Here is a 16451-nt window from a genome sequence, read left to right as displayed (position 1 = left end):
CGTGACTTTATACTGCCTAGGGGCTGGTCAACCAGCCAACCGTTACACTCCCCCCATTTTAGTCCAGTTAGGTAACGTTCTCTCTCTCTCTCATCACTTAAACCTTGGTGTTTCTGAAGACTCTGCTCTGTTTACCCGTGACTCTGCTCCCTGAATATGCATCCTGATCTTGCCTAGTTAAATAAAGGTATAAAAATGATCAAATGTCCTGATCTTGAGGAAGCCATCAGCAGTACAGGAAGAGACAGTGCTTCTTCCTGGAAAAATGGATGTCAGCTGTTTTCAATTGTGAAATAGCAAAGATTGGCTTACAATAGTCACACAGGTACAAAGATGCCCTCTCTGTTGTGTGTGGGGGTTTTTCACCACGTATTCCTCAGCTTGTGCAGATGTGCCTGTTCTGTAGGACCTGTAGCAGTGTCTTTCAGTGTAGAGGATTTCTAGAGTCCTATACTGCTGTTGAACATGATCAACCCCCTTCTTATAGGGTTTTGACTAGATGGTATACAGATTTGGACTTTTTCTAGTAGGTTAAGTGAACTTACAGGACGTTAGTATGTTAGGAAAACAGTTAGCCAGAATGCAAAAATTCTCCCAGACTCAAACATGCAAAATTTTTACCTTAGCTGTACATCATTTAGCCACAACCCTTGTAATGGTTCAGAGCCAAAATAGATGTGGACAATTGAGAAATCAATTGATTTGAAAATGGTGTCTAACATTCAGTTGACAGATGAACACAGAATGAGATTGATACTTCATCCTCGTGACTTCCTGGTTAGTAATGTCTCCCTCTCTCCTTCAGGTGTGACACGGTGACCAGCGCGGTGATGATGCAGTACAGCCGTGACTTCAAGGGTCACCTGGCGTCTCTCTTCCTCAATGAGAACATCAACCTGGGCAAGAAGTACGTCTTCGACATCCGACGCACCTCCAAGGAGGTCTACGACTACGCACGCCGGACGCTCTACAACGCCGGAATCATGGCGGCGGTTGGCGAGAGGACGCCATCGGGGCTCAGTCCACTGCGTGGCCAGGAGGAGGGGCTGGGAGAGGACTGTGGGAGCTGTCAGCAGAGCAGGGCGCTGCTGGAGAGACTAGAGAAACTCAGAGAAGCTCTGCTGTGTATGTTGTGCTGTGTGGAGGAGATCGACTCAGCCTTCTGTCCCTGTGGACACATGGTGTGCTGCCAGACCTGCGCCAACCAACTACAGGTGAACAGACCCAGATAGAAGTGACTACTTGTGATTGGTTGAAAATGATCTCAACACACATGTTATTTCCTGCATGGTGGTCTTGGCCACATTGAGAAGCTACTACCAGTCAATGATAGAGAAGGAGTCCAGAAAACACTCATCTCTGCACATTCATTTAGTTGTTGATGGTTTTTTGGTTAAGTCGACCATTGGTCAAGACATTTGGATGCCACACTGCCGTCAACCCCCAGAACACTCTGCTGTCTCATTAGGTTTAAATGTCTTCTCTTTCTCATGCCACTACTGCCGTCAACCCCCAGAACACTCGGCTGTCTCATTAGGTTTAAATGTCTTCTCTTTCTCATGCCACTACTGCCGTCAACCCCCAGAACACTCGGCTGTCTCATTAGGTTTAAATGTCTTCTCTTTCTCATGCCACCACTGCCGTCAACCCCCAGAACACTCGGCTGTCTCATTAGGTTTAAATGTCTTCTCTTTCTCATGCCACCACTGCCGTCAACCCCCAGAACACTCGGCTGTCTCATTAGGTTTAAATGTCTTCCCTTTCTCATCTTCCTTGAGGCCGTATTTCAGTTTGGTCTTAATACACTACAGCAGTAGGACAGAAACCCATCCGGTCCTTTGTGCCATTGTAGGAAAGAACACTTGGGAAGGAAGGAAGCTGTTGAGGAGTATTGGAACCTAGCCACAGTTTGTGTTAGTAGTGGTTGTCCACACTCTGTGGGTCTAGCTGTGTAATACCATGAGTGGCAGAGCGCTCTGATTCCAGGAGAATACTTGACTTTTCTCCTGAGTCACTCTCATCACTTTTAAGGCTTTTTTATAAAACGATCCAGTGTTTTGCTCATGCATGACTTCCGCTAACCTGATTGTCCCTCCAACTAATCTCCTAAATGTGCCCAACTTTGCTTAAACTGCCGTCTCAGATGGTGAATTAGTGGCTGTGGATTAAAGCTGCCGGTAGCAGGCCAGCAAATCTCTATTCCATTAAATCCACAAGGAAACGTGTCATGTGGTGGCTAGACCCAAACACATTGAGAGGAGAGAGAGAGAACAGGAGATTTCCCCCCCCCAAAAATCTACTCGCTTTCCAAGATGGCCGCCCCCTTATAACACACTATTAACCATCTTCTAGATATGTCTGAACAGAGTGTATCATGGGTAATTTGATCTGGAGGTCCCGGTTGGTTAACTAACAGGCTTTTACGTGACTTCAATAAAATTGACTGGCTAAATGAGAATGGAGTGTTTCCACTATCCCTGCTCCATCACTATGACAGATTGGTTAGCATTGTTGGTGTCTGAAATATGATTGGTTGGCTACCTGCTCCATCACTGTGGCAGATTGGTTAGCATTGTTGGTGTCTGAAATATGATTGGTTGGCTACCTGCTCCATCATTGTGGCAGATTGGTTAGCATTGTTGGTGTCTGAAATATGATTGGTTGTCTACCTGGTCCATCACTGTGACAGATTGGTTAGCATTGTTGGTGTCTGAAATATGATTGGTTGGCTACCTGCTCCATCACTGTGGCAGATTGGTTAGCATTGTTGGTGTCTGAAATATGATTGGTTGGCTACCTGGTCCACCACTGTGGCAGATTGGTTAGTATTGTTGGTGTCTGAAATATGATTGGTTGGCTACCTGGTCCATCACTGTGGCAGATTGGTTAGTATTGTTGGTGTCTGAAATATGATTGGTTGGCTACCTGGTCCGTTCTGCAGCCCAGGGCTGGTGGTGGTTCATGCTTTCTGTAGCATTGTGGATCTGCATGCGCAACTCGGCCTCTTAATGTGCTTTCTGTCTACAGAATGTATTGTACCTCAAATGAAGTGACCGTTTTATGTTGACGTTCCCTCTTTGTCCGCTCCCCAGTCGTGTCCGGTGTGTCGGTCGGAGGTGGAACACGTACAGCATGTCTACCTCCCCACCTGCACCAGTCTCCTGAACTTCACCACCAACACCTCTCACCATGGCGACGACAGCCCCGGTCCCATCCACAGAGCTATGTGTGGTCTAGGACACACCTGCCACACCAAGGACTACTGCAACACCAACACCCGACACGACTCCAACAACATCTACCACACAGAGACATAGAACCACTTCACCACTCCCAGGCTGTGTACCAAATGGCTCCCTGGCACTACATGGGGAATAGGGTGCATTTGGGAAGCAGCCCAGTCCAGTTCCAACACCATTGGGTTCTGTTGGGTTGTTTTCACCGTGCCACTCTCCCTGATGGTGGTATTTTCTCCACTCCCCACTGTAAATTATATGGATTATTTTTAAACCAATGATGGACTTGGGATTAATACCTCCCCTCCCTTTTAGATTTAGGTTTATTGCGTATAATTTAGTTTTAATCTAATTTCATCAGTTGATCTGATCTGAATTAGTGGCGCTATTTTGATTTATTTCACAATTTTTTGGTTGTTGTTTTTTTTCTCCATATTGGTCTACAGAACGTGAATGATCTATCTATAACCTGCAGCGTTTGTACAAGACGAGGACATTCTGTGTTCTAGGAGAGTACTAGGCAACGTAGGTAGTCATTCAGTTTTAAATGTTTCTTTTAAGCTTTAAGAATCTCATTTCATGGTTCTAATGGAGTGAAATGCATTTCATTTTTGTTGTTCGTTTCCTGTTTAGTTGTTTGTTTTCCATGTAGTTCCTATGGTTTCCATGCCAATGAGAAGGTATTTGAGGGGTAGGAAGCAGCCCGACCCTAGCACAGCACAGCATTCTGATTTAGAGATGGAATGCGTCCCAAATGACATGCTATTCCTTATATGTTGTGCACTACTTTGGGCTCTGGTCAAAAGTAGTGCACTATATAGGGAATAGCATGTAATTTGGGATGCCGTTGTGGGTAAGTCTTGACGGTAAGCCCAGTATTATTCTCTTCATGTGTAGATGGGTTCTGGAACCAAACAAGAACTTTGACAGGGAAAGAGAAATGGTTAAATGACCCTCAGAAAAAAGACCAGATTCAAACAGAACTCCATGAGCTCCGTCCATTATTTCATCCCATATGATCAGGAACCCACAGAAATGCAGGTCCCCAAAATAAGATGTTTTAAGTATTCTGTGATTTTTATTTATTGCTAAGGCAGTTTTTTTTTTCTAGCCTGACCCCAGATCTGTTTGTGTTGCATCACTAACCCAGACCATAGGAGTTAGTTATATAACACAAACAGATCTGGGGTCAGCCACTACTGTGTATTCTGATCAGTATTTCTGTTTTGATGTGGTCAACTAGTTCCTTATGATTTCATTATTAAAGGGTACTAGTCTATCAGTGCAATACCAGCTGCTTTTTGAAAATACTTTTGATGTATTTTTAGGGAGAAATATTTTTTTTCTATCTACATTCACTTTACCAAGGAAGCTCCCCAAGTGAATTATCTGTAGGGTTTTGCCTTATTAATGTAGCAACATGGGTTTGTCTCTCAAATGGCACCCTATTATTACGTAGTGCACTACTTTTGACCAGGGCCCATAGGATTCTGGTCAACTGTAGTGCACTGAATAGGGAATAGGCTGCCATTTTGTGTTGTGTTTTTTGGTATGCGTTCTTTCTTTGCACAGACTTTCTTTGTTTAGAAAGATGCTGAAGAATGTTTTCTTTATGACTGGAACCATTTGGCACATTGTCACTGCAGGGGATTGATGCTTTTAAGTCACTTTGTACAAGTAGGATTTGTTTCTGTTTTTTTGAAGCAAAAACCTATGCTCTGTAAATGTAGAAAGAAATTACGTTGGTTCTTTTGTATGTTATTTCTTTGAATGTGTTAATAAAGTTGTTTTTTAAACATTACTTTTCTGACTGAGTTCTTTTTATTTTTTTTTAGTTAATCCATTTTTATTCATGGCTTTGACAGTGTTGATCTAAAGTTACCCTGGCAACACACAGTTACCCTGGCAACACTCACATTCACAGCTGACAGGTCAGATAAAGATATGGGATTAAATGACAGGGTGTTTTGTGATTGAAGATTACTAAACTCATAAGGTCAAAGGTAATGCCTGCTATGCTTTTAATCAGATCTCAGTAAATAAATGATGTTTTGTCATTAAAGTTTCTGTATGTTGATGTACTGATCATTTCATTATCAGAACGCATACAGTCAGATGACAGACATTACTGTTTTTACTATTGATTATTTTAGGATACGCGTTGCTTCACTGTGATTAAACGGTTTGGCGATCGGGGGGAGGTGAACCGAAAGAACGTTAGAGTATTGATCCACTATCTGTACTGATACACACACACACACACACACTGTCAGGCAACATCAATACTGTTAAAGAGTAAGGACACTGATGACAGCTGGAAAAGAGAGAGGGTCCTGAATGAGTAGTAGGAGTGACTGACTTTAAAGGCACAATCTGCAATATTTACAGCTGTTCTGTGGTCTATTCCATGAAGGATGAATAAATACCAAAATTCTGATCTGGTCTGCCTGTGTGAATGCAGTCAAGGAGGCCCCCTTTTGTTTCTCAGTTTCCAGTGTCTCGCCACGAGGCCTTAGGCAGCCAGTAACCCAGATGCACATAGAAACTTCATCTAGTACAGAGGTGGACAATTCCAGTCCTCAGGGGCCTGATTGGTGTCCCACTTTTTTGGTGTCCTCCATCTGTAGCAAACAGTCGAGGCCTGGAGTTGGCCACCCTCAATCTAGTGTGTTCTGCTCTGTGACGCAGCAGCAGTCATGTCTGTCGCTGCCCTGTGGCCGTACAGTGTGGATCTAAAGCATACAGGCTAAATGTATTAGTGGTGTCAGAGAACAAAGGGAAACTATAACAAGCTTGTGGGTATTATGTCTGACAATGAAAATATAATGTATTACAAAAGTGTTAATATCAGCATAAGATTATAATCTGTCTTTAAAATAATATAGAAGAAACACTTAAACATTATTACTTATTTTGTCCAAGAGTCTTAATCAAAAATGTATTTAAGTGAAATGCTGTATGATTGCATAAATTCCTCATTACATAACTGGCAATAAAACACTATACTGTAGGCTTACACAATGAGTGGCAACATGTACTACATGACATACTAGGGAGCAGTTAACACAGAGAACAGGAGAAATAGGGAGGTTATCAGAGAGAGAGAGAGAGAGGGGGGGGTTATCAGAGAGAGAGAGAGAGAGGGAAAACAGGAAGGAGCGAGAGAGAAGTAAACTAGAGATCTGGTAGTCTAATAATCCATGTCTAGTCATTATTTTTATAATCCATCCAACTTTCACCTCTGTTGAGTTTATAGTCTCAAAGTTCTCTTCAGACACTCATGGCTAGGCATAGAAGGGTTTCACCTCTGTTGAGTTTATAGTCTCAAAAGTTCTCTTCAGACACTCATGGCTAGGCAGAGAGGGGTTTCACCTCTGTTGAGTTTATAGTCTTTGCAAATAAATTCATAAAAAATCCTACAATGTGATTTTCTGGATTTTTTTTTCTCATTTTGTCTGTCATAGTTGAAGTGTACCTATGATGAAAATTACAGGCCTCTCTCATCTTTTTAAGTGGGAGAACTTGCACAATTGATGGCTGACTAAATACTTTTTTGCCCCACTGTACTTGGTCTACGTCTGAAATGACATGCTATGTATGGCCTGTATAGTGCAGTGTGTACTATAATAGTAGATAGCCGTGGAACCTTGCTTATTTATGGAAGGTGTTCTAGAAGAGTTGCTGTTGTGAAGAACAATCAAATTCAAAGCAGGAAACAACCTGAGAATATGTGTTTCAAATTCAGCCCTTAGAAGTGCTGAAAGTAATATGCTTCTCTACTGTAAAACAACAGTTTTCACATTAGGCGATAGTTACATTACCCAACAAAATGGACAGAAAATCTATGATTTCCATAATATCTATCCAATGTGTAATCAAAGGTGTGATCAATGAAGACATCCTCTACAATCATTCATGCTAAATATATATATCTTTTTCCGATATAATTGTAACATAAGTGTACTGTCTAATCAAATGGAAGAAATGAAATGAAAATAACACAGCGTTTAGCACACATTAATGTGCATCAAGCCTGTCTTGAGCATTTCACCATACATTCTCATACACATCACAGTGAATGTCCTCATTGTTCCTGCACTGCGGGAAAAACCTATCGGCATGGCGAATCCAAGCTTGACACTGGTCTGCATTGAGACAAGATAGTAGCTACAAAAAAAAAAAAAATGGATACCACGAAATTGGGGAGAAAACGGGGTAAAAAAAAAAGTTTAAAAAAGAGGTGGAAACAAGGGGCCCATCAGAGAGGTGGACAAGGGGCCCATCAGAGAGGTGGACAAGGGGCCCATCAGAGAGATGGACAAGGGGCCCATGAGAGAGGTGGACAAGGGGCCCATCAGAGAGGTGGACTTGGGGCCCATGAGAGAGGTGGACTTGGGGCCCATGAGAGAGGTGGACAAGGGGCCCATGAGAGAAGTGGACAAGGGGCCCATCAGAGAGGTGGACATGGGGCCCATGAGAGAGTTGGACTTGGGGCCCATGAGAGAGGTGGACATGGGGCCCATGAGAGAGGTGGACTTGGGGCCCATGAGAGAGATGGACAAGGGGCCCATGAGAGAGGTGGACAAGGGGCCCATGACAGAGGTGGACAAGGGGCCCATGAGAGAGGTGGACAAGGGGCCCATGAGAGAGGTGGACAAGGGGCCCATGAGAGAGGTGGACAAGGGGCCCATGAGAGAGGTGGACAAGGGTCCCATGAGAGAGGTGGACAAGGGGCCCATGAGAGAGGTGGACATGGGGCCCATGAGAGAGGTGGACATGGGGCCCATGAGAGAGGTGGACAAGGGCCCATGAGAGAGGTGGACATGGGGCCCATGAGAGAGGTGGACGAGGGGCCCATGAGAGAGGTGGACGAGGGGCCCATCAGAGAGGTGGACAAGGGGCCCATCAGAGAGGTGGACATGGGGCCCATGAGAGAGGTGGACAAGGGGCCCATGAGAGAGGTGGACTTGGGGCCCATCAGAGAGGTGGACTTGGGGCCCATGAGAGAGGTGGACATGGGGCCCATGAGAGAGGTGGACGAGGGGCCCATGAGAGAGGTGGACGAGGGGCCCATCAGAGAGGTGGACAAGGGGCCCATCAGAGAGGTGGACATGGGGCCCATGAGAGAGGTGGACTTGGGGCCCATGAGAGAGGTGGACTTGGGGCCCATGAGAGAGGTGGACTTGGGGCCCATGAGAGAGGTGGACAAGGGGCCCATCAGAGAGGTGGACATGGGGCCCATGAGAGAGGTGGACAAGGGGCCCATGAGAGAGGTGGACAAGGGGCCCATCAGAGAGTTGGACAAGGGGCCCATCAGAGAGGTGGACAAGGGGCCCATGAGAGAGGTGGACATGGGGCCCATGAGAGAGGTGGACGAGGGGCCCATGAGAGAGGTGGACGAGGGGCCCATCAGAGAGGTGGACAAGGGGCCCATCAGAGAGGTGGACATGGGGCCCATGAGAGAGGTGGACAAGGGGCCCATGAGAGAGGTGGACTTGGGGCCCATCAGAGAGTTGGACTTGGGGCCCATCAGAGAGGTGGACAAGGGGCCCATGAGAGAGGTGGACATGGGGCCCATGAGAGAGGTGGACGAGGGGCCCATGAGAGAGGTGGACGAGGGGCCCATCAGAGAGGTGGACGAGGGGCCCATCAGAGAGGTGGACGAGGGGCCCATCAGAGAGGTGGACATGGGGCCCATGAGAGAGGTGGACAAAGGGCCCATGAGAGAGGTGGACAAGGGGCCCATGAGAGAGGTGGACTTGGGGCCCATCAGAGAGGTGGACTTGGGGCCCATGAGAGAGGTGGACTTGGGGCCCATGAGAGAGGTGGACAAGGGGCCCATCAGAGAGGTGGACATGTGGCCCATGAGAGAGGTGGACAAGGGGCCCATGAGAGAGGTGGACAAGGGGCCCATCAGAGAGGTGGACAAGGGGCTCATCAGAGAGGTGGACATGGGGCCCATGAGAGAGGTGGACAAGGGGCCCATGAGAGAGGTGGACTTGGGGCCTATCAGAGAGGTGGACTTGGGGCCCATGAGAGAGGTGGACATGGGGCCCATGAGAGAGGTGGACGAGGGGCCCATGAGAGAGGTGGACGAGGGGCCCATCTGAGAGGTGGACAAGGGGCCCATCAGAGAGGTGGACATGGGGCCCATGAGAGAGGTGGACTTGGGGCCCATCAGAGAGGTGGACAAGGGGCCCATGAGAGAGGTGGACAAGGGGCCCATCAGAGAGGTGGACTTGGGGCCCATGAGAGAGGTGGACTTGGGGCCCATGAGAGAGGTGGACAAGGGGCCCATGAGAGAAGTGGACAAGGGGCCCATCAGAGAGGTGGACATGGGGCCCATGAGAGAGTTGGACTTGGGGCCCATGAGAGAGGTGGACATGGGGCCCATGAGAGAGGTGGACTTGGGGCCCATGAGAGAGATGGACAAGGGGCCCATGAGAGAGGTGGACAAGGGGCCCATGACAGAGGTGGTCAAGGGGCCCATGAGAGAGGTGGACAAGGGGCCCATGAGAGAGGTGGACAAGGGGCCCATGAGAGAGGTGGACAAGGGGCCCATGAGAGAGGTGGACAAGGGGCCCATGAGAGAGGTGGACATGGGGCCCATGAGAGAGGTGGACATGGGGCCCATGAGAGAGGTGGACAAGGGCCCATGAGAGAGGTGGACATGGGGCCCATGAGAGAGGTGGACGAGGGGCCCATGAGAGAGGTGGACGAGGGGCCCATCAGAGAGGTGGACAAGGGGCCCATCAGAGAGGTGGACATGGGGCCCATGAGAGAGGTGGACAAGGGGCCCATGAGAGAGGTGGACTTGGGGCCCATCAGAGAGGTGGACTTGGGGCCCATGAGAGAGGTGGACATGGGGCCCATGAGAGAGGTGGACGAGGGGCCCATGAGAGAGGTGGACGAGGGGCCCATCAGAGAGGTGGACAAGGGGCCCATCAGAGAGGTGGACATGGGGCCCATGAGAGAGGTGGACTTTGGGCCCATCAGAGAGGTGGACTTGGGGCCCATGAGAGAGGTGGACTTGGGGCCCATGAGAGAGGTGGACAAGGGGCCCATCAGAGAGGTGGACATGGGGCCCATGAGAGAGGTGGACAAGGGGCCCATGAGAGAGGTGGACAAGGGGCCCATCAGAGAGTTGGACAAGGGGCCCATCAGACAGGTGGACAAGGGGCCCATGAGAGAGGTGGACATGGGGCCCATGAGAGAGGTGGACGAGGGGCCCATGAGAGAGGTGGACGAGGGGCCCATCAGAGAGGTGGACAAGGGGCCCATCAGAGAGTTGGACATGGGGCCCATGAGAGAGGTGGACAAGGGGCCCATGAGAGAGGTGGACTTGGGGCCCATCAGAGAGTTGGACTTGGGGCCCATCAGAGAGGTGGACAAGGGGCCCATGAGAGAGGTGGACATGGGGCCCATTAGAGAGGTGGACAAGGGGCCCATGAGAGAGGTGGACTTGGGGCCCATCAGAGAGGTGGACTTGGGGCCCATGAGAGAGGTGGACATGGGGCCCATGAGAGAGGTGGACGAGGGGCCCATGAGAGAGGTGGACGAGGGGCCCATCAGAGAGGTGGACAAGGGGCCCATCAGAGAGGTGGACATGGGGCCCATGAGAGAGGTGGACTTTGGGCCCATCAGAGAGGTGGACTTGGGGCCCATGAGAGAGGTGGACTTGGGGCCCATGAGAGAGGTGGACAAGGGGCCCATCAGAGAGGTGGACATGGGGCCCATGAGAGAGGTGGACAAGGGGCCCATGAGAGAGGTGGACAAGGGGCCCATCAGAGAGTTGGACAAGGGGCCCATCAGAGAGGTGGACAAGGGGCCCATGAGAGAGGTGGACATGGGGCCCATGAGAGAGGTGGACGAGGGGCCCATGAGAGAGGTGGACGAGGGGCCCATCAGAGAGATGGACAAGGGGCCCATCAGAGAGGTGGACATGGGGCCCATGAGAGAGGTGGACAAGGGGCCCATGAGAGAGGTGGACTTGGGGCCCATCAGAGAGTTGGACTTGGGGCCCATCAGAGAGGTGGACAAGGGGCCCATGAGAGAGGTGGACATGGGGCCCATGAGAGAGGTGGACGAGGGGCCCATGAGAGAGGTGGACGAGGGGCCCATCAGAGAGGTGGACGAGGGGCCCATCAGAGAGGTGGACGAGGGGCCCATCAGAGAGGTGGACATGGGGCCCATGAGAGAGGTGGGCAAGGGGCCCATGAGAGAGGTGGACAAGGGGCCCATGAGAGAGGTGGACTTGGGGCCCATCAGAGAGGTGGACTTGGGGCCCATGAGAGAGGTGGACTTGGGGCCCATGAGAGAGGTGGACAAGGGGCCCATCAGAGAGGTGGACATGTGGCCCATGAGAGAGGTGGACAAGGGGCCCATGAGAGAGGTGGACAAGGGGCCCATCAGAGAGGTGGACATGGGGCCCATGAGAGAGGTGGACAAGGGGCCCATGAGAGAGGTGGACAAGGGGCCCATCAGAGAGTTGGACAAGGGGCCCATCAGAGCAGAGAGGTGGACAAGGGGCCCATCAGAGAGGTGGACAAGGGGCCCATCAGAGAGGTGGACAAGGGGCCCATCAGAGAGGTGGACAAGGGGCCCATCAGAGAGGTGGACATGGGGCCCATCAGAGAGGTGGACATGGGGCCCATGAGAGAGGTGGACATGGGGCCCATGAGAGAGGTGGACATGGGGCCCATGAGAGAGGTGGACATGGGGCCCATGAGAGAGGTGGACATGGGGCCCATGAGAGAGGTGGACATGGGGCCCATGAGAGAGGTGGACATGGGGCCCATCAGAGAGGTGGACATGGGGCCCATTGGAGAGGTGGACAAGGGGCCCATCAGAGAGGTGGACAAGGGGCCCATCAGAGAGGTGGACAAGGGGCCCATCAGAGAGGTGGACAAGGGGCCCATCAGAGAGATGGACAAGGGGCCCATCAGAGAGGTGGACAAGGGGCCCATCAGAGAGGTGGACAAGGGGCCCATCAGAGAGGTGGACTTGGGGCCCATCAGAGAGATGGACAAGGGGCCCATCAGAGAGGTGGACTTGGGGCCCATCAGAGAGGTGGACAAGGGGCCCATCAGAGAGGTGGACTTGGGGCCCATCAGAGAGGTGGACAAGGGACCCATCAGAGAGGTGGACTTGGTGCCCATGAGAGAGGTGGACAAGGGGCCCATCAGAGAGTTGGACATGGGGACAATGAGAGAGGTGGACATGGGGCCCATGAGAGAGGTGGACATGGGGCCCATGAGAGAGGTGGACATGGGGCCCATGAGAGAGGTGGACAAGGGCCCATGAGAGAGGTGGACATGGGGCCCATGAGAGAGGTGGACATGGGGCCCATGAGAGAGGTGGACAAGGGGCCCATGAGAGAGGTGGACATGGGGCCCATGAGAGAGGTGGACAAGGGGCCCATGAGAGAGGTGGACATGGGGCCCATGAGAGAGGTGGACATGGGGCCCATGAGAGAGGTGGACATGGGGCCCATGAGAGAGGTGGACAAGGGGCCCATGAGAGAGGTGGACATGGGGCCCATGAGAGAGGTGGACAAGGGGCCCATGAGAGAGGTGGACATGGGGCCCATGAGAGAGGTGGACATGGGGCCCATGAGAGAGGTGGACATGGGGCCCATGAGAGAGGTGGACTTGGGGCCCATGAGAGAGGTGGACAAGGGGCCAATCAGAGAGGTGGACAAGGGGCCCATCAGAGAGGTGGGCATGGGGCCCATCAGAGAGATGGGCATGGGCCCTGTCAAAGAGGTCAAAGAGGTGGGCATGGGGCCCATCAGAGAGGTGGGCATGGGGCCCATCAGAGAGATGGGCATGGGCCCTGTCAAAGAGGTCAAAGAGGTGGGCATGGGGCCCATCAGAGAGGTGGGCATGGGCCCTGTCAAAGAGGTCAAAGAGGTGGGGGAGAGGTTGTTGTCCTGGCACCACACTGCCAGGTCTCTGACCTCCTCCCTATAGGCTGTCTCATCATTGTTGGTGAGCAAACTTGTGTCGTCAGCAAACTTAATGATGGTGTTAGAGTCGTGCACACAGTCATGGGTGAACAGGGAGTACAGGACGGGACTAAGCACACACCCCTGAGGGGCCCCCATGTTGAGAATCAGCATTGCAGATATGTTGTTGCCCACCCTTACCACCTGGGGGTGGCCCGTCAGGAAGTACAGGATCCAGTTGCAGAGGAAGGGGTTTAGTCCCAGGGTCCTTAGCTTAGTTATGAGCTTTGTGGGCACCATGGTGTTGTACACTGAGCTGTAGTCAATTATGGTTAACACTGTATGAAGTAAATTAGCAATATAGAGTAGTCATTATGTATGGTTATCATGTATCATACATGTCATTTAGATGTTTATAGTTACAAACAAAATTCTGCTGGGAGCGTTCTGCACAGCTTTTTAGAGATTTTATAAATTAGAAATGATGATCTCCCTCCCCTTTTAATGTTATTTTTCATCATAGTTTGCAGATAGCCATTTCATTAGACAACCCTTTCTATGACTGCATATGTCAGTGACACAGTAATGTTTCCTCTGTGTCTTTCTCTAACACCAGAATAGAGTTTGGAGGGAAAGACACAAAAGACCCAAGTGTACAAAATGTTCTGCACTCAGAAACCATCTGTTCTATTCTCTTCTGCTCTGTTCTATTCTGTTCTCTTCTGCTCTGTTCTATTCTGTTCTATTCTGTTCTGTCTGTTCTGTCTGTTCTCTTCTGCTCTGTCTGTTCTATTCTGTTCTATTCTGTTCTGTTCTCTTCTGTTCTATTCTGTTCTATTCTGTTCTGTCTGTTCTGTCTGTTCTCTTCTGTTCTATTCTGTTCTATTCTGTTCTGTCTGTTCTGTCTGTTCTCTTCTGCTCTGTCTGTTCTATTCTGTTCTATTCTGTTCTGTCTGTTCTCTCTGTTCTCTTCTGCTCTGTCTGTTCTATTCTGTTCTATTCTGTTCTGCTCTGTTCTATCTGTTCCATCTGTTCTATTCTGTTCTATTCTGTTCTGTATGTTCTATTCTGCTCTGTTCTATTCTGCTCTGTTCTGTTCTGTTTTATTCTCAACCTCTTGGCTTTAGTAAATATGTCTGTCACTGACCCACTCCCCAGGAGTCACACACACAACCAGCACTGGCCAAGTGCACTTTCACATACCATATATCTATCAATCATTCCAGTGTCATCTTCTCCAACACACTTACAGGTTTTTACAGTGTACATTCTGTAAAGTAGACTAGACGACTTGTCATGACTGTCCTGTGAGGATCAGAGTGAGTCAGATCAGACTGGTGGGATTGTGACAGTAACCAGGCCTCTCTCCCTCTCCCACAGAAGGGAGGGGGGGGGGGGGTTGGCAGTTCACACCCGGTCATAAATTACAAGATAAGGAGACTCTCTCTTTCACCCTTAAGTATCAACTAGAGGAATGTCCCTTTGCCTCCAAAGACCATCATATCTTGACATTCCACTAGGGACCTTTGTCTCATGTAAGAGGAAGTTACTCTATGTTATTATTTAGTTAGCTAGTAAATAAATAATTCAACCAATTTGTGTGAAACAGAAGGATGAGTAAAACTAGGGGGGTTTGCAGATCCAATAATGATGCCACCATTCAGAATATAAGACTGATATGAGGTGATGATTAATAAGTGACTGTTATCGATATATCATTTACATGTCTTCTAGAGATTAATTCGGGAGATGGTAACTCATTAAACAACGTCTTCCGTAGTGCCCCAAATCCTAATGAGTTAATTGTTACATTATTCATTTAATCAGGGTAACAATGAAACATGGAGTAAATAAATAACAGTCATCCGATTAATGAAAGTAAAGTCACAACAGACTTATTTTTTATCTATTGTAGTGATACACAGGAGTAAAGTGGTAAAGAAACATTGGGTAAACTCCAACATAATAACAGGTAACTAGATGGGTAAACTCCAACAGGTAACTAGATGGGTAAACCCCAATATAATAACAGGTAACTGGATGGGTAAACTCCAACAGGTAACTAGATGGGTAAACCCCAATATAATAACAGGTAACTGGATGGGTAAACCCCAATATAATAACAGGTAACTGGATGGGTAAACCCCAATATAATAACAGGTAACTAGATGGGTAAACCCCAATATAATAACAGGTAACTGGATGGGTAAACTCCAACAGGTAACTGGATGGGTAAACTCCAACAGGTAACTAGATGTGTAAACCCCAACATAATAACAGATAACTAGATGTGTAAACCCCAATATAATAACAGGCAACTAGATGTGTAAACCCCAATATAATAACAGGTAACTAGATGGGTAAACCCCAATATAATAACAGGTAACTAGATGGGTGTCCCCAATATAATAACAGGTAACTAGATGGGTAAATCCCAATATAATAACAGGTAACTAGATGGGTAAACCCCAATATAATAACAGGTAACTAGATGGGTAAACCCCAATATAATAACAGGTAACTAGATGGGTAAACCCCAATATAATAACAGGTAACTAGATGGGTAAACCCCAACATAATAACAGATAACTAGATGGGTAAACCCCAATATAATAACAGGTAACTAGATGTGTAAACCCCAATATAATAACAGGTAACTAGATGGGTAAACCCCAATATAATAACAGGTAACTAGATGGGTGTCCCCAATATAATAACAGGTAACTAGATGGGTAAATCCCAATATAATAACAGGTAACTAGATGGGTAAACCCCAATATAATAACAGGTAACTAGATGGTTAAACCCCAATATAATAACAGGTAACTAGATGTGTAAACCCCAATATAATAACAGGTAACTAGATGGGTAAACCCCAATATAATAACAGGTAACTAGATGGTTAAACCCCAATATAATAACAGGTAACTAGATGTGTAAACCCCAATATAATATCAGGTAACTAGATGGGTAAACCCCAATATAATAACAGGTAACTAGATGGGTAAACCCCAATATAATAACAGGTAACTAGATGGGTAAACCCCAATATAATAACAGGTATCCTATCCACATCGATGGAACAGTAGTGGAGAGGGTAGCAAGTTTTAAGTTCCTTGGCATACACATCACAGACAAACTGAATTGGTCCACTCACACAGACAGCATCGTGAAGAAGGCGCAGCAGCGCCTCTTCAACCTCAGGAGGCTGAAGAAATTCGGCTTGTCACCAAAAGCACTCACAAACTTCTACAGATGCACAATCGAGA

The 16451-nt window shown here is 48.6% G+C and overlaps 1 protein-coding gene across 1 annotated transcript in view; it reads left to right on the top strand.

Moving 5' to 3' along the window:
- LOC109882942 (E3 ubiquitin-protein ligase MYLIP-A) overlaps positions 1-5037 on the top strand; it is a 37795-nt gene extending 32758 nt beyond the window's left edge. Inside the window, exons 6-7 of the mRNA XM_020475021.2 lie at positions 806-1214; positions 3093-5037. Coding sequence (XP_020330610.1) covers positions 806-1214; positions 3093-3317 — 634 coding nt within the window. The 3' untranslated portion in view covers positions 3318-5037. The remainder of the gene's footprint in view (positions 1-805; positions 1215-3092) is intronic.
- Positions 5038-16451: the final 11414 nt, after the last annotated feature.

The sequence above is a fragment of the Oncorhynchus kisutch genome, linkage group LG14 (genome assembly GCF_002021735.2).
Source record: "Oncorhynchus kisutch isolate 150728-3 linkage group LG14, Okis_V2, whole genome shotgun sequence".
NCBI lineage: Eukaryota > Metazoa > Chordata > Actinopteri > Salmoniformes > Salmonidae > Oncorhynchus > Oncorhynchus kisutch.
Note: the sequence above shows the minus strand (reverse complement) of the source record. Positions and strands in the feature narration are given on the sequence as shown.